This window comes from Ischnura elegans, chromosome 5 (assembly GCF_921293095.1).
Source record: "Ischnura elegans chromosome 5, ioIscEleg1.1, whole genome shotgun sequence".
Taxonomy (NCBI): domain Eukaryota; kingdom Metazoa; phylum Arthropoda; class Insecta; order Odonata; family Coenagrionidae; genus Ischnura; species Ischnura elegans.
This window is the reverse complement of record NC_060250.1, coordinates 69,127,366-69,151,766: the sequence shown is the minus strand read 5'-3', so window position 1 is coordinate 69,151,766 and position 24,401 is coordinate 69,127,366. Positions and strand designations below refer to the sequence as shown.

The 24,401-nt window shown below is 39.4% G+C and overlaps 2 protein-coding genes across 3 annotated transcripts in view; one reads left to right on the top strand and one right to left on the bottom strand.

Annotated features, from left to right (window-relative positions):
- Positions 1-24,401, bottom strand: part of LOC124159030 (E3 ubiquitin-protein ligase MYCBP2-like) — a 324,405-nt gene that overhangs the window by 244,173 nt on the left and 55,831 nt on the right. The gene's annotated exons all lie outside the window — the stretch shown is intronic.
- On the top strand, positions 261-24,327 carry LOC124159032. Its single transcript, XM_046534520.1, has 4 exons — positions 261-1,967; positions 20,052-20,247; positions 21,354-21,598; positions 22,388-24,327. The coding sequence occupies exons 1-4, from the start codon at positions 1,788-1,790 to the stop codon at positions 23,579-23,581; spliced, it is 1,815 nt and encodes a 604-aa protein (XP_046390476.1). The 5' UTR covers positions 261-1,787; the 3' UTR covers positions 23,582-24,327.

Sequence of the window (24,401 nt, the reverse complement as noted above, 5' to 3'; positions counted from 1 at the left end):
TTTACTTCCGAGAGAGAGGGAGGGGGGGGATGGAGGAAGAACAGTGGTGGAGGAATAGGAAATTGGGGGGGGGGAGGCGAAACGACTGGGGGAGGGGGAAAGAAAAAAAGGGCGAGGAAGAGGTTTGTGTGCGAGTGGAAGAGAATAAGGGGAAGGGCACGACTGTTAAGAGCTGGAGGGGGAGAGTAGGGGTAGGCTATGGCGAGAGAAAAGCACTATGGGAGGAGGAGGAGATAAACCGGAGGGCGGACTGAGTGGTCTCGCCGACTGGCGCGTACAGTCTTCAGTGGATGCGTAGCCAGTGCGGGGTGTAGAGGTGTGCGAGTGCTATAGGAGAGTGAGAAAGAGAACTTCACGCAGGATTACACGTTTTTACTTCTACGTTCCCTCACCCTCGACAATTGCCAGTGCTGTACAGATTATTTGCACGCGTTCTCATCGCCCCGAAGGTGTTGTTGGCGTCTCCCAGTTTAATTAAAAAGAGGAGAGGCTCACGTGAAACTGGAGCGTGTTTCGTCGGGCCATCTCGGTCTTTGAATGGTGAAAAAGTGCACAGCGGGGTTAGGACGGGAGGGCCAATTCTCCCAACTCTGACAAAGTTTGGGTCATCGGCAAGGGGTGAAATAAGCCGCGTCTATGCCTCGAGGATGGAAGCTAGCGGTGCAGAACGGAGGTGTGAAGATGCCGGCCGATTGAGTGCGTGAAAGAACCGCGCAACAGACGCGGCCACCTCACCCGAGTGCTTCTGGTGGGAGTGGCTCACTTGATAAAGCGATAAATGCTCGTGCTAACCAATCGGCGAACCCCTTCATGTCCTATGGAATATCAGTGCGTTAACTCACGCGATAAGGTGCCACGGATGAGGTGGTGGTCTCCCTACGAGAAGGAATGCTCGGCCAGAGCAGGGAAGGCGTGAAGACGTTTGCTTTTTCGTGTGGGCGTCTTCGGTGTGGGTAAGAGACCCCTCGAGAGGGGTCGCTTCGCCCAAAAGCCTACTACAGCCTCCTGCGAGGCTAATAGCCTACTAACTTCAACAGGAATCCTCCTTTTCCCTTACATCGGCTAGCCCCTTGTCCCAGTGATCATCAGCATCCCTTTTCCCACGCGTTTCGACTGGATTTTGCGAGTTCGAAAGGATGAAAGGTGAATTGTGAACGTTTGACGTGCTGGTGAGTGAGTCGGAGCCTCCGACTGAAAGAAAGAAGAGGGAAGCTTCTTTCTATTCAGTTCGTGATCGTTGGAGCGTGAACCTGACCGCAAAAGGTACCCCCGGCCATAGTCCTCCACACTACCTCATCCTCCCACCTCTCTCTCTCTCTCTCTCCAAACACCCCCAACACCTGTGGGATCCTCTCAGGGGAGTGGGTGGGATCGTCCCGAGTACTCCCAATACATCCCTCAGTTCTGAGAAAGGCCCCGATCTCGAGTTTCTACCGGCTCACTTCTTTTTAACAAAACCCGTGTGTGTTTGCCGTGGATTTTCAGAAGAACAAGGAGGGGAGTGGGAAATCTTGTTGGGTTTCGGGTGCCACCACGGCGCCACACGAGACTCTTCCCGGCTACGTAACTGCATAGTGCCTTCCCCAAAACCACTGCCGTCCAACACGCCCCCTCAACAAGAAGCCCGCAATACACTTTTCCGAGGATTCCGTCAGACATGTCGTCGGTCGGCCACGCCCATCGTTGACAGCTCGGCAAAGAGCAGTGACCACACCCCCATCCAACACCCTACGACAATCACTCCCGCCCACCTTCTGTCAATCTCTCATTCCCCCACCCCGCCTGCAATGGTTTCTCGCCCTGGGGACGCTCTCCTGGTTCTGCTGGTGCTATCATCCTGCGGGGGACTGACCGGCGCCATAGTCACCGGTTGGGGCACCCCTACGCTCTGCGACACCAGCTACTGCAAGTGCGACGCCGTCAAGAGCAAGATCGAGTGCTCGTGTGAGGGCGGGAATCGACCAAAGGTGCGATGATAACCCATGATACCTTTGTACAAAATCCCAAGATATCCCCGAGCCATTTATAAATAGTATGACAAAGTCACAGGTAAAGGTGCAATAAATATAAATTTTGGTACACGAACTATTAATTAAGCTATGCATATCTTTCAAAGTCGATAATTTCCTTATGACGCTTTTGGCCGAGGTAAGCAATTTTATTCCAACAAATCAATGCTGTAGATGAAGTAGTATAACTATTACGTAGGAGATAGTTTTAATCGTATCTCCAACGGATGACTATAATAACTGAAATTGCAAGGAAGCGCAGAGTCCTAGCAAATTATCGATCCAAAAGATAGACACACACGCAACCCTTTCAAATACAGGTTCAATAAACCTTAGAAACAGAATTTGCCTAAAGGCAGCTCTTCGAGAGTCAATCAAAATTTACACCCACCCCCATTAGAGTTATCACTGATTCTACATGGAAACATTGGAATAAAATTTCTGATAGAGCGAGAGAACCCTAAATACGCATTAACTATAAAAGTATGCATCCTCTTAATAGGCTTTCATAGAAAATCTCAATTAAATATTTTATGCCACCTGATCCCCACACACTAAAACACTGAATTTCAGTCTACACACGTAATAAGGAAATCTTTCCAAAACGGAACTTATCTCAGCGTAAATGATTTTAAACAACCCATGGTCTAAGACCAATACGAGACCACATTTTCATGCACAAAAATTAAATAGGAACCTATGTATGGGCGTTCCAATATGTGTAACACCTACACCTTCTCATGAGGATTGGGAGCTAAGATTCATCTGATGGAATAGTTGGAGTACTCCTGACTATTACTGCACCTCCACCCCTTCAACCCATGCGATATTACAGAGAAGATCCCTCTACGACCTCTCGATATTTATTATCAGTACTATCAATAATATACTAGTTAATAACAATGATATTCAATTACTCGTACAGAATAAACCTTCAAAAATAATTAGCAACCGGCTTCATACAATTTAGGTAGGTCGTGGGAAAGTATGAATAATAATAATATGATTTATCGAATCGCCATTTCTATATCATATGAATCGCCATGGGTGTATTCAAACGTACGCGAGTGGAGAGTTAACCCGGATTAAACGGATTTTTTTCGTTAAACCTGATGATCCGCCGCAAAGGACCAGGTCAGGGAGGCTTGTCCACTACTCTCCGCACCTACACTGGGGTGTTAAGGAGCAGATATATCTCAGATACGCACATGTTTAATGGGGATAGCTACCTGACGATGAATTAGCCACCAAAAAAGGCATTTCGCGTCCTCTTAAATAACATAATGGATTTTGTAAATAACTACCATTCATCACCAGCCATTGGAAAATATGATACAACGGGCAAGAAATAATCGTGGAAGTGCGTTTAAGTATTTCTCAAAATTTTATATAAGATATAATTTCAATATATACTATAGAAATTTTAATCGATTTGAAGACCAAAATGTCCCCGAAAACATCTTAATCACAGAAAGCTATCAACTTCACAATCATTAGTGTTTCACCTTAAAATGATCGTAAATTCGGTAGACAAAACGACATAAAACCGAATTACAATCATCTTCCGAACTTCCACCACCAATGTGCGTGCCTAATGCATCACAGTTTTATCGACGGATGTACTACGATAAACACTAAACGGAAAGAAATAGTCGTTACATGGCAAGTCAGCATTCGTGGTGCATTACGGAGCACCATGCGAACACAATGGTTCATAAAAGGCAATGGTAAACATAAATTATCTCCGACACCTGCTACGCATCCAAGTGCTAGCACTACATGCTATGGCGACATACTTTGCTTCATGTACATTTAATGAGATCAAGTTGGATTTTTCCATCCGCTATCTCGAACAGTTCTCCTCCACCCGCCGAAGCAGGGATCTTGACCCATTCCATGCGAGTGAGGAGAAAATTAGATATTCGAAACAAAGTGTAACTTTTGTTGGGAAATCAACGAAGGGGAACAAGAAATAGGCGTCCCAGAGGTATTTTGGTCCAGAGTGGAATCCGTATTATTTTTGGGTCACACCAATTTCACGCAAGTCTGGAGTATTTAAAGATACTCGGAGGGTTCATAAAGTGTCACAATGACGCGGACATTCAAAGCCGAAATAGTTGACGAGAGACGGAAAAAAGAATAGCCGAAGACCTTGGGATATCTAAATGCCACTTTCATTAGGTTGAGACACAATTATTCCTCTGTATCACGATTTTTTTCCTCGGTCGACTTGGAACTTTCGAAACGCATAAACCGTGAAGAATACGAACGATTAAAGTTGTTGTTTACAAATACGATTTCAAGTCTTCAATAAAATAGTGAGTCATTTATGACCGACTTTCCTGGATGCTTTCATTCCACAAACATTTTCATGAAAAAAAAAGAAAGAAAAATAACTCGATTGAAAACAGAATTCACGAAGGAATTGTATACATCCATTGCTAATAGGGTAGTTTCCTTCATCAAAGAAAACGAAAGTCATTGATTGCGATTCGTTACCCACCATTACTGTATTCATAATATACAAATTATTTCGTTTTAGAAATGCTGGTTTAGACGAATGGCAATGGTCCATTTTTATCCTCATTTGAAAAGGGCCAGATTGGCGCCCATACGATGCCACTCCACGTGACGTCACAGGGACCTAGTTTCTATACGAGAAGATAGGAGTTATACGTCGTCTGAGGTTACCAATGCATGCATGAGGCGCAGAGCTCAGGGAAACATGTCTTAATAATCACTTATTAAAACTGGCTAAGGTCGGAAAGTTTTCTTCATTTGATAAGGTATTAATAATCCTTATTTAAGCCAAGCGCTACCAGCCAGCAGGGTACTCAGCTACCCGCTAGCAGCCTGCGTCGTATCAGCGCTCAACTCGCCTCAAGGTCACCTCACAGGGCGGCAGCGGGAACCAGAAATACGTCACACGGAGAGATTTCCCGGCATTCATACTTACGCGTCGCGTTTTCGCGCGTTGGAAAATTTTCACTTTTCATTTAATCGCGAAAAATAGATATCGTCATTTAAAAATTTAAAAGCGTGAAATACGTACTCCAGGAGTAATAATCTTTCGATTTAGGCAATAAAAAAATAATAGGAAACCACCCTATTGTTAAGGCCGTTTTACACAGGGCACGTACAGACTCGGGGCTCAATCTGACGTGTGTGCGAAGGCGCAGTCAAAATTACGTCGTGAGAAGTCAAAATAGCCCTTCTAATTTCGTTCATGCATTCGCGCAATCCCACGCAATTCCGTGCCCCGTGTAAAACGGCCTTTAAAACGGGAACTTGATTTGGCTAACTGACGGCAATTAATTCCATAGATCTCGGGAAACTAACCCAGCAACATATCTTTCACTATTATATCAACATATTTTCGTCACATTGCACAAACGTCACAAGGCTTATTCCACAGTCCAACTACCTTGATTTCACGAACAATCGTGGAACAAACAATCTAGGGAATGATCTTTCACCTCGAGCAGGCATAGAAGTCACATGCGGGCGATATTTACGATTCCATTGTTTCCATTAGCCATTCACGTGATAGATAAACAGGTAAACGCACTTTTTAACATTCCAATGAGTATGCTGGCTATTTTCATGTGCAAATGCACACCCAAAGATAGATTACAGTTTCTTAAATCCACAAAGAGGTGGTACTGTGCTCAATGTTAATGATATATCTAAACACTGTATTGTGATGTGAAGCATCACTTGTATCGCTGATGCGTAAAATTAGAGAAACTTTCACCATTCATTAAAAGGTTGCTCCAACTTCACTCACTACAGCTTCTGAAACATCGTAAACTATTTTACTGTTCTAAACTACTGCTTTTAACAAATAGAATAGGATAAAAAACTTGTCATTCCCCGCAAACAGCTCCCCCGATGCGAAGATATTCCACGCCATGCCACATACGATTGCATAGCTACGGTTCTAATTCAATAAAAGCAATACTCCCGAATATAATAGGAAAGCATGAGTAGCAAATTGTAGCAAGCACAGCATAACAAAATCATCAAAAAGCTGGTGCCTAAGGCAGCAATATTGGTTTCTTCTATATTTTTAGCGGTAACACTGTTAACGCAACGAGATGATGACTTTCAATGTCGAAGAAGGTATTAACGCTGGCTGTTTGTCCGTCTATCATTATTCACTTGAGTTTTGTTGGTTACTCAATTCCCAATGGTCACTCTATTGATCTAACGATTGCTATAAATTGGCACTTATGCCGGTTGGATGAGGTTCCATACGAAGCAAATGTAACAGCTATAGTTTGCACCAGGTGATGGTGTCAACGTTACATAGCTTCCCTTGCTTTCTTGAGAGAACAAGAATATCTCATCAAAATACAGTAGTTGCTTCTTTACTGTTGTATTGACAAGCAATACTGCATTCTTACGTCGCCTTCATATGATAAATTAAAAGCTTTTACGTATTTACGTGAACGTATGAAGGCTGCTGCATTTCAGCTTGCATTACCATATGAATAACTAACTTCCTTACTTCAACAGATAACATATCGATTATAAATTAATTACACCAGAAATTGAGTGAATTTCCTTCACACCGATTTTCCTCCTTTTCGTACGAGTATCAATAACCTATAAAAAAGTGCAAAGACTTTAGATGAAACTTACATAAATGGTAGCCAGGATTTTTAAATGGTGGGAGGCTTGCTGAAGATTTAGGGGCCCTTCCGGGGTGAACAGAAAACACACCAGGGCAAAGCGGGGTCAGGCGGTATTTCGAATTTTCGAAAAATGCTGCAAAATCCCCGCTTAGCGTGTTACTAAGGGTTAAAGATTCATTACGCTTTGAAAGCAGCATATTTCACTGATAATTCCCGTTCTTTGCAGGACGATGACAGCAGATGTTGCGTTCAATCAGCATATATCGCTCGGCAATTTCCATGTTTTTATAATTTTACCGGGTTCGGTTATGTTTTCGTTGTACTATAAGCTTGACAAATATCCCCCAATGTTATTAGGACCCCAAATGGCAATAATTCTGCTTCTGTCTTGGACGATAATCAATGTAATGCTTTCAATCATTCACACCTCAGTCGATAACACGATTTTTTTGATAGAAGTTTTATTGTGCAATCTTGTTGACGATGAAATTCGCATTTCGAGCGTCATTTGTTTACGCTTCAAACACCAGAACGGAAACTATTTAGGCTGCGCTGCTCAGCTATTTTTTGAAAGCCTATTTTTTGCTAGACACAAATTCGTAATACCACTGCAAATACGAATAACAATAAAAATTATTAATAATAAAACGTTATTGTACTTTTCCACACGATTTAATTGATACGACCGGTTTCATCGCAGAGGCGACATCATCAGGTACAGAGACCGTTATAATAACAGTTATTTTGTACCCCATTATTATTATTATGAATTTATCAGTTATTTTCTGTACCTGATGATGTCGCCTCTGCGACGAAACCGGTCGTATTAATTAAATGGTGTGGAAAAGTACAATAACGTTTTATTATTAAGAATGGATTTTCACAATGTAAAGCCAGAAACAATCAAATAAAAATTATAATGATTCAATCACTTCAAGGGCTACCCACCAAACACTGGGAGGCTACGAGACGTCAGCAGCGTTCGAAGACCCTGTCCAAGCCAGCATCCTCTTGGTGATAGGTTTAAATGCCCACAATCCAACTTTTAGCGGTCGAAGTATAGCATCATCGTTGACTGCTGAAAAATGATGACCATCGTTGACCACCGAATCTATTTTTCGTCAGCTATCATCGAAGTGGAAAGATAAACCAATTAACTACTACGTTCGACTCGACTGCGATGTAGTTGTGCTTCGAAGCCAATGTGCACACGCATGAGTCGAGTGCAGGTAATAGTTATCTGTTACAGCACTAAATTTCGACGAATAAACCAGGCTTTAGAATACAAATGGCCAATAATGACTATTAAACACTGTTAGCGGCTCAAACGTAAGCCTGGGACAGGAATATGGAATCGGGAATCAAAACACTGACGAATTTAGTACCTGAGGCGGTAAGGCGAGAGTAGCTAAGAGGTATTAATTGTCGACTTCACGGGCCCAGTTAATTGCCGACTTGGAAGCAAGAAACTACCTCTTTTGTCTTCACGCACACAGACAGGATAACCGGGCGGCTAACCTTGGGAATGCCCGATTAGTAGTCGAACTCGGCGTTACCAGATTGGACGAGCACGGAAATCAGATGAATGCGCTACCGATTCTAGAGGCTTTATTGCGCCACCCGAAATATGTACTCAACATTCCGCTTCTCACAACCACTTCGCTAACCGAGCAACAGTTGGAAAGGTGCTAATTATTGCGGCAACACCCTTTTCAGAACGATTGAGAGCGAGAAACGTAATATCGCCGCGTCTGGCAGGCACCAACATTTTTATCGCCATAGATTAGATAAAAATTTGCAAACACGCAAGGCGGATAAAAGCTCCTTAAGACAGGAGAATTTAAAGGAAGTATTTCATTAACAGCCAATGAATATTGTAATAAAAAATGTGGTTGGATTGAGATCAAATGCAATCACATGCAGAATGACAGATGTCAAGAATCGGTATTTCCGATGAGTCCCGCTTCATGAGCCTTCACCCACGATTTACAGAAAAGAAGCAACACTTAACTGACAAAAAGGTAAGGCATAAACAAGCTTTCACCTTCGAAAGAATGAAGTGTAAAAAAGATAATGCACCCATAAGCTATCCGATTCACTTGTATGCCACTGGTCAGAGGATGAACTCCTCAACTCAGCTATCCTCCAAGTACAAAACACGAACAACCCTCAAAACTGATTTTTTTTAAATCACGACAGAAGTAAATATGAATTAGTATCGAAATTCCTTATAAACTGGGGGAAACACTAAGGGATTAAGTTGCTACAGTGAGATTAGCAGAGTTTCTATTACGACTTAAAATTTGCTTCGTCTCTTCCTTCCACTACGCTGATACTGGTAAACTAAAATTATGAACGCATTTTGAAATGGAAATGACACCGCCAACCACAGTCGGATGTATAATTTGGAACAGAGGCTAATTTTCATTCTCTGGCCTATAGAATTTACATTAAATAGAAACAAGGCATAAACTCACACACCGCGGTGCCCAAACGGTAGTTCCTAGTATAACCACGGTTGGCATACACCCTTACTAGATATACTTGGTGCGCTAACCGCCATACGATTACATACGGAAATATAATGGCGTAAAATATAGAACAGGAAAGCAGCACTTGCAAAAATATGCTATTAATTTCTATCTTAATCGCATAATGCTAATAATACTAATAATGTCCACGCATGACAACTACGACATATCAAGGAAAATGGAATATCATTATAAAAGGGTAAAAAATTCACTCTTACGGCTGAAAATAACAGTTTTTACTGCGATTTCCTCAAATTCTTACCGAGAACGCCAGAAGTAGAAGGCCATGCATTTAGCAGGCATTGAACATGAATGGAAAAATAAAGAAAACATATCCATATGAATAAGTGATCATAAGACGAACAGTAATAATATCAGAGATGATACGCCGACGATTACGATTGGCCGAGGTACGATTAAAAGACCAACACGAAAAATATAAACCGTATTTTATGAGACAGTTGCTTAGGGTGCCTCAATCGATGACGGCCACGAAAGATATAAAAAAAATATGGCCCTCCCGAATTTCAGTAAACCTGCAATTACAGATACAGGCGAAAAAAAACCTGAAGCTTGAGTCCGCTATTCGACATACTTCATCAAGGAATATTTGGTCAACTCACGTTAGGCGGGCACAATCCACCCATACTGATGAGAATAAAGGCATTAAACGAGGCGCGACTCTTCCAGAGTAGCCAAGAGTTCGAAGGACGTAGGAAGAGACGGTTTTTTTTCAACGATCCTAACCATAAGAGAGCATGCGTGGAGGAATGCACAGTCCATTGGCAAATGAAAAAAAACTCAGAACAGCTGAAGGAACCGAAAGAGTTATCAATGATTTTTTTAAAGCCATGACTCAATCAAGTATTGACCCATTGCTCATTATTACTCATAACGACCGCTATCATGCAACTTCATTGAATATGACCTCAGCATACGAATGCAATGAGAGCTCCTCCGATCCCCAATCGACATCAAGATTGAGAGAGTAACTGGAAGAGGATTAATAGAGGCAGCTCTTTAACTCCGCGGGCCATTAAATCGGAGAAGATTTAGCGTTGATAGCGGTCTAAATAAGTTTTTCAACAAGAGAGGATGAATGAGAGTCAATGAGTGATTCATATTACTATTTCAACGTAGGATTGCTCTTAAACGGTCGAAATCCACCGTCGAAACACATTCACAGTCACAGAAAGCCGCGAAGCGACCGCAACCAATTTATCATTTCTAACATCGCACAACTCAAAGCAATGATGCATACACTTTGCTTTGCCGTAAGCCGACATTTAACAGCAATATCACCGTTCAGAATGTACGCAACAACATAAAACATTTAAAACACGCGCGATAACCCTGTCACAGTCCAAAAGAAGTTAACCTTTGGAAGAAAGATTATAATTCATACGCATTCTACGAGGAGTGAAGTTAGGTCACTAAAAGACACTGGAAACGCCGCTATAGTATATCAATTACGTATGCTTATTTTTCTGATACATGTTAAGTTTACAGCATCATAAAATCCTACAAACATTTGCAAAGTCTCAGATTTTCTCTACGAACAACGTCAGACTTATTGCGCCGTTTCCTTCTCTACCTTCTCATCTCTGGAGTTTGCCGCAGTTCACTCCATGTCCTACACTAACACTTAAGAGGCCTTCCTCATATGCGTCAATATCAACTGAAGTCCCTGAGACCCAAATAGAGCAAACATTGTCCGCTTAGTCAAAGTTTATGGAAAGACAGCATCTAGACATTCAGAATGTAGCTTGGCTGAAAATGAATTTACATCTTTCGGGAACTGAACTCACCAAAAGATAATCTCCGAGGACGATTTTTTTCATACTGTGCTGAAAAGATCATCCCATCAAAGAGTCACAAAATTTCAAACGAGTGATACTTGGCTATACGATCATTCATTTTATACGCAACTACCACGCGCCAAATCGTCTTAAATCTTCACCAGTATGTCGCACTCACATAAGTTAATTTTAACTTATGTTCTAGTACACCTTCCCAAAGTCTTGTCTAGTTCACAGTTATTACACGGCTTTTTTGATGTCCAGAGATGTAAATAACTTATGAAGAAACCTGGAAAATCTTTCGTTTCAACCTCCAGACTAAGAGGAGGCTCATGTTTATATTTTTTTCTTCTCATGCAAGCGCTCCCGCATTTAAACTACAAAAGGATTAGTATATTATAAAGAATTAAAGGTATATTTAATCAATAATAAGGTGGACCTATTACCATGGCACTTCTGGAATTACTATAGCATAATACCCCTTAGTACCTATGGAACCAATCCGTTACCGACAGAGTATGATAAAGAGTGCATCGTTATCAGCTCCCTAGCCAAAGGATCAGCCAAACAATATCTCCGTGTCTCATGTGGGACAGAAACCGATGAACGGAAACAAATCACAACTGGGAGAAAAATGAAAGCGACATGAATGTTTTAATTTTATTTGATATAAAAATTGAAACAACAACCAATTTCGAGCGGATGCAACTCGTGTGCCACCCAAAATGTCTGCCTGGGGTGGCGCGCGCTCTCTTGCTGCGATATCACGGGAACCAAAGGGCAGAAATGAAAGATAATCGAGGTGATACACAAAAAAATGTCAAAGGAGTCGTTGTAAAAAACAGACAAGTGATAGAATAATTCGTGAGTGACATCATCTTCAGTTATGCCGGAAAAACACCCAAAAATACGAAAATTTCAAAACTTCAAGTGCGATGCGGCACGTTTTCTCAGTATCCGATTGCAAAAATAATTTTCGTGATTCATTTTCTAACCAATTGGAACAAATCTGGGGGGCGTCCAAAAACAAATTTGAAGACTTTAAAAAATAAGGACCACCCTAAAGTGACACCTACGCATTCAATCACAATTTATTTGCCCTTCCGGCTCCCAAAAGGGAAGAGACTACATTACGTTAGCGCGGGAGACCATACGGACGGCTTTAGAAGAGGAAATCAGCGATTCTCAGTACTCCCACTGGCGTCAGCGGACCGTTCACATTAATCCTTATGCCGGAGCTTGGCATGGCGAGCGGGCACTTTTCAACGCGCTCATCCAACAACTTCCTGGGAAAGGGTGAGGGACCCTTAATCCAATTCACTTGAGTGAGAGACTGAATCAATAAAAGGGTATGAACTGCTCAGAGCTGTTATATCAATCACAATGTGATGCCAGACATTCTCGCTTTCCCCACAATAAAGAAAAGTATCTCATAGTCTTCCGTGGTGTTCTTGATAAGATGATCTCTCCATCTTTCGGGTTCTCGCCGCGTCGTTTGTCAAAGGGTGACAACAGTTTCGCCAGGATTCCACCAGACGTCTTCCAGTCGAAGAGCCGATATCGGTATTTTCCTTATCGCGTTCATGTAGCACTGGTTAACGTTAAACTACAGACGCCTGGTGGAATCTTGGCGAAACTGTTGTCACCCAAAAACAATCAACGCGGCGAGAACCCGAAAGATGGAGAGATCATCTAATAAAAAAGTATCCCACTAGATATATGGCATCCGATGTCGACAGGAAAAAAATTCAAGAACTTCGACCACACTATTTAAACATTTCCACGCTGAAAATATATGTTAATGACGAATGATTTCCTCTCCTCGATGACAACCGGTTGAGAATTTGTTCTCAAGGCTTGGACGGCTTTCATCGCCATATTTTTCAATGAAGCAATAAGTTTCTTGGTAACGAAAGCAGAGCAAACATTCTTAAGGTAGTTAGAGCGCCTTGGTAAAAGTCAAAAGAATTTGATGAAAATTTGGTCACATATTCTTTGAAAGACGCAGTTTCAATTATCCAAAGCAAAAGAGATTCCCACGTATCGTTTTTTGATATATTTGACGGAAAGATTAGGATAATTTAACATGGGCTCTTATGGAGAAATACGTTTTTTTTTTGAGCTAGCGAAGCCGTTTGTAACAAGACCTTTTTTGGATGGCACTCATTAGAAGCAAACTTTTGTCACGATTCTAAATGCGTACGGGTAAGCATAAGTTCATGATAAAATAAGAAAGATACTTGCAAAAACTGCCTGAAATTGCCAAGATCGTATGGTACCAACATCACAAAACCAAAACCACTACTCTGACTTCGCCTTAATAACCCCAATTTCCAGGCTTTTACCTACGTCTTACATATCTTTGGTTTCAAAATAAATATATTTATTTATTAACAAAGCCACTTACCACTTAGATTGTGAATATTTAGGCACTGTTGTCGTCAACAGTTAAGTGTGCTATGGTTCGAAGCAGTGTTGAAACTAGTCAAGTTCACAACTGTAAATACCTTTTAAAAAATCATTTTTGACGTTTGCATTTTGCTGAGGTGCAAAATTGCACTCACATTTCATTCCTAATTACGTTTTCTTTTGTTTGATTTTTGGCGACTATTTTGAGTACATAACAGGTAGCCCGATTACTTGACTTAAGCCGATGCCGCTCTAACTACCTTAACCCAGGAGAGGGCGCGCAGCGAAATATAACATTATAAGGCGCGCGGGGTGTCATCGACACTCCAAAGAAAATATTTTTCTCTTTGCTTTGAATGGTATAGTTGTGCTGTTTTCTTTTTTAATTAGGCCCACCGAATTAGATTGATACTAATAACTATTCTTATAACATAAAGAAGAACCATGGGGTGATATATACCCCGCACGCCCTTTCCCTGGTTAAGGATGTTCTATACCTCTGCGAAAAACGGCTCTGCAGACTTCACTTTCGTCACCTGTTGCTCGTTTAGTATACACTCTAGACATGACTTGTTTCGGAGACGGTTTTAGCTACGACTTTTGTAATCGGTAAGTGAAACACATTTATTTGAAAATTATTTGTTAATTAGTTATTGGTGCTCAAAAGCAAAATAAAACGCCTGTTTTCTCATTGTAATTTTACGATGTAGAAAACGTGATTTGATTTTTTTTCGGTAGATGAGAACATTCATCCTCCTTGGAAATTAGAGGCCGGTGATTCAAAGTTTAAAATGATACTTTAATTATCACTAAAGGTGTAGTATCAACGGAGCATATACGGAATGACAGCAAAAGACCTTTCTGTAATGATATATATGATGATAGACATCTTAATATTATCCTTAGTAAAGAGAGATCTTAATGTTATCTTTAGTAAAAGTTGGACGCGGTAGCGCCCCGCCCTTCTTCGCCCCTCCTACGAGTACCGTAGAGGACCAGGACAAAGGTCGTGGATAAATAATCTTTCAATGAATCAAAAGGAAAGATAAAAAAGAAAAAAAATACACGACTCAAACACAAAATTCTCGGATGGAGGAATCAGGCTACTTAACTACTTAAACAGGCTACTGAAATGAAATATTTAGCAGACAAAAATAAGATGAAAAGCTAAAATCATCTAGATTAAGCAGGGGACAAACGGAACGCCACGATCACCACTTGATTTACACGTTTGCCTTCACAAGCAGCCAAACATTTCAAGACATCGATTCATGTTTAGGATTACATCTCGAAAGAAGCCCATAGGACACCCGGATAATTTAAGAAAATTTATATTAATCAGTTATCGAGGGCAAATCTTAGTTAAGAATTAACATTCTAATCCCATATGGACGGCAGGTGGTAAGCGAATTAATTCCGGGAAAACGTAAGAACCATCAATATCACTGGAGTGTGAAAAACACTTTTCTGACACTGAATCAATCCCAAAGTCAACACTATAAGAGTATAGAAAATAACATTTCTGCACAGAAAGTCTCACAGAATCTACCCCCTAAAAATACCAGAAATCAAAGTCAATCAAACAGGAAAGAATCGTCGTTTCGGTAGTCTAATTATAGACCTGATATTTTAGAAAAACAAGCTATAAAAAGACCCAGTTTTAGCCCCTTGCGTTAATAATGCCCCTTGATCCAGATTCACCGATTCATTTCCAAACAGCAAATTTTTATGGGATGGCTCGTGAGCGTTCGAATTAGAGAGGACATAAACAAGCCACCAATTGTAAAATCATTATGAATAACCAATTAATAATCCAGGAAAGTCGCAGCCATTTCTAGGACACAGTTTTTACAAATAAGTCTCATTTTCGTTATCCTTGGCCTAAATTTCAACAAATATTGCGCCTTTCGGGAGCTAGAGGACAGACCGGGGAAACGAATGAGTCACACTAATGATGGGGAAAACAGCTCAATAAATACTCAGAGATAACGTGCGAACTGGTTGAACTGAGGATGAGCCGGCATTATTACACTCTTACACTTACTACTTAGAGGGCTCTTACTGCCCTGGTATCACTCCTGAATGAAAATTGTTGTCTTTTATTACTAATCAATTCCTGATTTTTAAAGAAAGAAATTAACTTTTTACCCCTTATGAAATGTAATTGAAAACACGATTCCAAACACACCACATACATCAATTCATCCAAAAAGAAATAATGAACTCTCGCTTATTTTGGGGACAACAAAATCACGAAATCGAAGTTGAATGATGGCAACGAAGTAAACATTTTATCATCGGTACTGAATGCTGTAAAAAACTCAGGAGAGTCACTCACTCATCCAATTTCACCCTTTTTAAAAGAACGTGTTTTATACTACCACCACTCCTCTTCGACTACCAAAGCATACAATATCCCGATTAAAATTCCACGCATATATCAGAAGTGTCCCCATAAAATTTCTATCGTAGTATCCCGATGACATCATTACACATAAGACAAGGTAAGAATACAAATTAATTATTCCTTCCGCTATTCCCAAAGATTATTGCCGGCCATGAGATCAACCGGAGGCCGATATTGAGGCCGCATTCATTGGAGGAGTGTCTGGGCACTGTTCCAACTCCCTTGATTTGAGCAGATAAAATATTAAACAAAGCCATTACGTTACGAAGAGAAGGGCTAAGATCAAAGAAAAAGGCAAGATACAGAATTTTTCCGCAGGCATTAAAACAATTCACCACGAACAAGTACACAAAGAAGCATTTAACAATAGGAATTTGATTTCTGGTGTCGTCGACGGCAAAGGTCATTTCGCACTATGCTGTTCTATAAACTGAATGAAACAATAATTGACAAAAAATAGTAATATGCGCATTTTATATTCGCTACTAGTATAAAAAATATTCTATTCTAGTCGTTAAGTCAAAACATGGGAGTCAGAGGCACCATTTATTGGGTTAAACCGCTTAGGAAAATGGTCGATTATTGATGTATCGGGCATGCCAGCGGCAACCCAACCTATGGAATGGTTATTGCTTCTCTTTCAAAGCACAGAGGTTAAGCGATTGTTTAGGTAATTTTTTGAGCTCTCAAGCTGCCGCAACGCAATGCATCCGCCTAATTAATCGTGCGTTCCTGCAGAAAATTTCGGGACATCGATTAACTCGTAGTCCAAAGCAAAATCATTGGGGAGTCGAGAATAGAGGAAGTAATAGAGAAAAGAGCAAGTAGCGGACATCTTCGGAGTATGCATCACCATGACTCTCCAGGGGATTCTAAAATGTTAGGGAATATGTAAAAAATAAAGAATGCATATCTAATACTAAGCCTGGCCTGAAACCATATCGGAAAAGAAAAAAAGGCCAGTTCATTTGTCAAATAAACGATACCGACTAATCGGCTAAATTTTCAACTACCTATAAATAATTTGAGTCAATTATGACATTCTAATAAGCAGAAACAGATACGTATATTATCCTGTCGATTTTAAGTGCAATTTCCCGCGGATTCTTTCTTGCGGCAACTTACAACTAGAGGTAATTAATTACAAATTCGCAAGCGCCCTTTTATGGTCAGAGATAATAAATGAGATATATGGCAGTTATCGGGCGAAAACAATTCTTGACAATTACTGCTCTGACCTTTGGCATTCGATTAGTTATTCGAATGAAGTTATAAGGCATCCGCGAGAGAAATGGATGACAGCATTATTATCCATTGAAAAAAATCAGTTGTGCGAAATATTCCCTAAGAAGTTCAACCCAACTAGAATGCGAAGCAGAAACAAAATAATCTGACAATTATTCCAACTTTCACTACACGTCTGTACAAACACATTCACAACATTCCTTCTTTCCTATCCTATATACCAATAAAGTTTCGAAAAGGCCGTAATTTTGGAGATATTACGATATACTTCAAACAGGAAGTTTTTCCGTTGACCACCTATAAAATACTATTGGCCTCCTAACGTTGTAAATATTCACGCAAATAACCAGTTTCTTGACTCTTAAAAATCACATTTTAAATTTGTCACCTTAATTTTACTTCAGTTCCCTAATTACACTTTACTACACTACCTTGAACGTCTGAAAAAATATTCCCTGGCGCTCAAAGAATATTTATTTGAAAGCATTGATTGAATTTTTCCACCTACGTAAAGAATTAAAATTGTAACAATTACAACTTTTAGTTCACTTACCAACTTAAATCCCTTTCCGGCAATTATTCATCGCATCAAATAATAAGTAAATTAAATATGACACGTTCGTGAATTAGGATGCGAATTTTGTGAAGTGATTTCAACGATGCGATATTAGAAAATGGAAACCTTCAAGATGCATATACATATCAAGAAGAGCTTATAAGAATAAAACCCACCTTCCATTAATATGGAATCATCAAATGAAACAACAAAAACACATCAAGAAGTTGCGTCCGTTTACGATTCGATCAGACCACTGAAAATACTAACGTCCTTAATTCCGAGGAGATCCTCTTCCGTCCTAAGTGACTGCGCCACAATTCGAGAAAAGGAAGGTCGGAATCCCCATGCAGCCGACTTCTAAAAATGTTTATTGCTCGTTCAACCGAAGCTCACCGCATGAATCACATGAAACGGTATGCTACACGTCAGTATGACCATTTCTCACGTCTTTTCAAGCGGTGTAGGGCTGATAACAGAACAAACCGCGGTTTCCCCGCTGACGGGCAATTATTCCAGGAATATCTCTGACCCAAATTGAGTTAAACAATGGGGAAAGATTCATAAAAAAAACATTATTTGAGCATTGAAAGCCACTACAGCCGCAGGGTACTTCATTAAAAGATATTCTATGAAGGTGTCCATGGAAAAATTAATAAAAAATGAATGGCCGGAGAGGAAAAAATATTCACTTTAAATCTGCGACTAATTATGATTTCAGTGTGCGATCCAGCAACTGACAATTTAAAGACGAGAAAATCGGACAGCATAAAGATCTCGTTAGATATTGTTTCCTTAGCCAAAATTAATGGCTAGGGTGGAAAAAATTATTCATTTCAAATCAGCGACTAATTATGATTTCAGTGTACAGTCCAGCAACGGACAATTTAAGGACGAAAAAATTGGATAGCATAAAGTTCATAGATATTAGTTGCTAAGCCAAAAATTAGCATATCAAAGCCATATACAAGGGCGTACCCAGGATCAAAACAGGGGGGAAGGCAAGCCATGGTCTTTCAAATAGTAACATGGGCCTATCAGGGATGGTTAGAAGGGGGCAGCTGGCCCCCTTCTAACCCTCCCTGATACGCCCATGGCTATATATACACGCAGAGTTAAATTACAAGACAAAAGTTGAAGATTAATCGCCCTTTACCATTGAAGGGAGCTCTCATGCCTAGAAAAAAAATAATTGATCCTCATCCACATAGTTGAGTAAGAAATCTATTCTCCCACACAGAACTTGAAGGACTTCCAATGACAAATTCTCCAGGAAATGATAAAATTTCCTTGAGCTACTAAAGCTTGCAAATCATTATCGCTGGCTCAACCAATTTGAAACAGTGGAGGAATTAAAAAAATCTATAATTTTGGCCAGGAAGAATCACCCAAAAACCTTAGTCTTCACATTTTGAATACAGATCGGTGAGTATGGGTAACACCCAGAATAGGGGCGAAAGATTCAAAATATGAATCATGGGCAAGTTACAGCATTCATTAAATGCAAAAAAATAATTAATCAAACCATTAGTGTAACTCTTAAAAATAGACTCGTTTTTTAACACTCAATATCTGAATTTTAAGCATATAGTTTCTGGCTATTAACTTTATGATGGTTTACAGGTTGTTGAGAGTCAACTGGAATTCCTGCGAGAACCTGGGTAACTGCAAGAGTCAATTGCTTGTAAAAATCATGGGCGTACCCAGTGAGGGGCAGGAGGGGGCAGCTGCCCCACCCTAGAAGCAAAAATCGCAAAAGCCTTTAAAGAAAATCATGACTGGATTGAAACGAAAGCTTTTGACAAATTTTCTTTAAACCCAAGAAAAATTATATTAGTACAAGACATCTCACTAAAATAATTTTTTTCAAGCAAATAATTTTAAAAAGCAATAAAGCACTGTTATAGTTTTCTTAAAATGTTGGCTTCATTCACCTTTTCCATGCTTAAATGTTACAACTTGAACAACCATGGCTTGCCCCCCCCCCTGGTTTTTATCTTGGGTACGCCCTAGTGTCAAATAGAAAATATCATGTATAAATTCAAAGAAATTCAGTCCTGAGTGAAAAATATGATCTTTGGCTTCCACACTACATATGTTGATTCATTGGCTGCAGGAATCAGCCACCGATATTCTTATCATACTTCTTACGTTCCTACATTATTATTGTATCTTGTTTTGCACCTATTTATCAAAATTTGGTTATACAACTGTCATTTAAGAAAATATAACAATTTTACTGCTTGAAACATATTTTTTAAATTTTCTTAGACACATGATAAATGTGTATAGCCATACATTAATTTAACTCTACCGCCAAGGGCATAAGATAATTCGGTGGTTTTCAGTAATAAAAGTGTAACATGACTCCATAAATATCTATCATTATATGAATATGAACACGAGAATCTTTAAATTTTCTAAAAAACATTCATAAAACAAATTTATCTATTTCCAGGAAATAGTATTGCAGGCTAATGGAACTAATGCTCTTCCTCCCAGTACATCACTCTTACATGTGGAAAATTGCTACCAGGTGACAGTAAAATCAAACGCATTTTCTTCTCTGGTTTCATTGAAGCACATTGAGATCTACAACATCAAACATCTAGTCATAGAATCTCATGCATTCAACTGGAATCACAAACCAATGGGTAAGCATGGAAATGAAGATAAAAGAATGTGCTTTTACCTCATCAAACCTTTTACATATAAGCGGTGAATTCCACAATGCAGAAAATTCAAGAGATGATGTTATTGCAAGCCAAAAATTGAGGCTACAGAAAAACAGTATATAGTATTATGTACTACTTTAAACACATGCATTAGCACTTTTTTTATAAATCTCAGTATCCAATAACCATTGTATAAACATTAGACATATTCAGCTTGGGGACTTACAACTAGCTGATATTTGCTGACTTTAAATAGCAAACAACAATGGCAACACGGTGCTCTTATTAAATTTTAAAGACAAAAATAAGACATTAACAATGTATTGCTTTGATAAAAATTTGATGGATGAAATTTAACTAAAACTGGTGAGTGCCCATTAGGGTACCTCATTTGTCACTGTTTTCTTCAACGAATCACAATACCAGGAAAAAGTTGCTTACCTATGCTGATATTGCAGCTACAACTAATTTTTCAAATAAATTAATAACTTCTGCAGGGTTTTTTCCTCTAAGTTGGTTACACAAACAATGATATTGTCATCACTGTAATATTAACTCCAGTTGGAGATTTTCCTCATTCACTACAATTCACTCTTAAGAAATAAGGCATCCTGGTTTCCACTTAATAACTTGGCACAAATGAATGATATCAACTGCCTACTGTCACACAAATATTACCAACTATACAGTCTGATTACACTGAAAATTGCGGCTTCACATTAGCCGTAACAGAAGAATGACATACCCAATAATATGAATTCAGCTTTTGGCTACTGCAGATCACCAAAATATATGTACTTGAAATATGTAAATCACAGGCATTCCATTCTAACTCAAAGAAAATTTGGAGCATTGAAGTAAATTATTATGTAATTCGAATTACTATAAAAAATATTACTTTCCCATGTATTATACATAGACGCAACTATTGGATCCACAGAAATTTTAACTAACAAGTCATGCGAATGTGCAATTTGCTCATAGCATTAGTCTGAAGCAAAAAAAGAATATCAATCAAAGAACTTGTTTCATTGGAATAGTGCTATTTAATTGATTGGGCTCTGTTACATTTTTTTCCTTTACAGCATCTATATTTCTAAATGGAGGAGAAACAAGCCTTTCAGTGGAACTAAAGAATTCCTCATTGCCAGAGCTGCCAAGTTATGCTTTCGAGGGCAGACATGCATCCATTGTTTTACAAAAGCTTAAAATCACTGTGATACGATCCTATGCTTTTACAAACCTTCAAAATGGCATAAGTTTCCACACAGGAAGCCGAGGAGAGCTTCGCACCTTTCCTGAAACTTACAACACAGAGATGTCTATCCAGGCAAGTAAATCGATAATTAAGGGAAAACCTAGCAATAATCAAGTCATAATTAGCTGATAATCATTTTCTGAAAATCCTTGGAATCCCTTTTTTAGAGAACAAATAGTAGCATTACCTGATGCATGGAACTAAAAATTATGATACGTATTCTGCTCCTTAAGAAATAATTACAGACAGAATCGGTCCACTTGTGAAATAAAGTAAAATTGCAAAGCACTAAATGAAAATATCTAACTGTTCTGAACTAAAAATGAATAATCCAAAGCACCTATACCTGATATATGTAATTAAATAATCACAATTTTTCAAAACTATACCTTTATTCTGAGGATTCTTGTAAATGCACCTTTCGAAAGTGTTCACATGACTGATTTGAATTCTGGGAAATGCCCGAATTATTTCTACCATATTTTCTTGATCCTAGGCTCCTGCCACTGTTGCTTTAGTGATGCATATTTTCTTTGAATGTGATTATGTCACATAAGAGATGCCATAATAGCATTAATTAAGGACAGTTCAAGTTTCCTTCATTTCATATACCTACTATATACCCAGTTCCTGCTGGAGTACAATTATGTATTCACATTTATTCAATTACTCCTCACAGATATGAGGATAAGGTAACATGATTGGAGTGCACAGAACACTTCAAAAAAATGATTCTAAAGGAATTTTAGAGGCAATTCCTATGCATATTCAGACTCTGCAAACTCTGTTAAATGCCATTTAGGTATGTAGATCTGTTTATAAAGATGTGAATTATTATTTTATGCATGAATTACTTTTCAGATAAAGGATTGTGATGTTGGTTCAGTGGAGGCCTTAGCATTCAGAAGAATTGCTGCAGCTGAACTTGTATGGATGGGAGGACGTGTTGGAGCATTCCTTCAGAGAGCTCTGTTTGATGTCACACTGATCGGCTATGACTTTGCTTCAAGGGGCTCTGTGACTCGTCCTCCTGGTGCAAGGCGTGGCTTAGGGATTAATGGAGGACTACGAATTGAAAACCTTCAAGTGGGCAAGATGGAATCATCAGCCATGTACATATCAAGGATATCTTCATTTCAAATGAATAACTGTTCATTCAGCCTTTTTGATGGTGGAGCTATCAGAGCTGCTGTTGATGCCCCCGTGATACGTAACTGTTACTTTGAGAAGCTAGGCTCCAGTGCCTTTTTAGCCCTCCAACCAGACAGGGGTCTGGAACACCTAGAAGCTGGCCCATCCTCGTTCACAACATTTCTCTTTGAAAACAATACCATTGGGAAGTTTGAAAATGCATCATTGCTGGTCCATCCAGCATACATGCTGAGGGCCAACTCCATCCGTCTAGATCGAGCCTGCTTGTGTTCCTCAATGTGGAAGTGGGCACTTACCGCCATTGGCTATGTGAATCACAATGTTGAGAGGGGTGCCACGGTCGTGCACACTCCCGGGCCTTCTATTACAGAAGCTGAGGCTTTATACAAAGTGCTAGAGTGCCGCCCCAATGATGGGGAAAAATACTCCTACTTCACTCAGGTGGAAAAACAAATATGTAAGCATGGTTTTTCGCTAGACGCAGAAATTGGAATTGGGGTAGTGGTAATAGCAGTGCTAATATGTCTGGTAATAGCTATACTCCTCACCGTGGTAGCAATCGTATGCATAAGGAGAAAGAAGAGAAAGCCAGTAGAAAGAGAACGACAGGGTAAAGCATGGATAGGGGTGCCAACATATGAAAGGGACAGGAAAAATAAATCCAGTGGCACATTTTCTGATGAAAATACATCCATCATGAGCAATGGACAGAGTGAACCCAAGGGGAGAGAGTTTATGGTAGTGATGCCAGATTTAAAGACGTATCGTGAGACAGAATTACATGTGATAGTAGAGAGAGCTGAACCTTTGAACTCAGAAGGGAATCCTAGACAAGAACCAGATCCCAAGACACTGCTATTAGAGAATGAAGACTATTCTGATGCTGAGAAAACATCATTATGAATGAGTTTATTAGCCTGAGAAAGTTATCAGTTGCAAACATAGGAGGTAATTTGTACTGCCTTGAAAGAATTATCAGAGATGAGGCCCGGTAGAACCAAAGATTTTCCTCACTTACTTTCCATCATTGCATGGTAGAATAAGAGTACAAAATGCATCCTAATTTAAAAAAGCATATGTGTACATAATACATGCATGGGTTAAGTTATTAAAAAAGCCATCTCAAAGCTGTGGAGCCAAATAATGAATTACCAAAGTCTCACACAAGTTGACTGTTCATTCCTATGACTGATTTCAGAGAAGTGCGAGTCTGATAAGAGATTCTTTTCCATTCGCTCAAAAGCAGAAGGGAGTGAATTATAATTTTAGTGCTAGTATGGTGACTAAAAATGATAACTATCATGGAAACAGATGTGACTGAATTTCGAAGGGCAATATGCATGGACTAATTAACCAATAGCTAGTCAAAAGCCCTGCATTAAAACATTTTAGTGCCAAGTTAAACTATAAAAATGATCTCTAATAGAGATATGTACCTCTAATCTACGAAGTGCAGAACTAACTATTGTGGTAGGGTCAATGAGAATGTGATTATTGGACACACCATGTACAAGGATTAAGATGAGGACTGGAAACTGCTTCAAGCAACAAGTAAGATTATGCAGTGAAGTGAGCAAACTGTGATACTCAAATTTAAGGTGCCATTTGTAAATTAAACATTCATTGAATGAAATAGAGTAAGAACACAAGATTGACTACATTTTTTTCCTTTTTCTGTATAAAAGGGAGACTTGAAAGAAGTGATTAAAATGTCTTACAATTT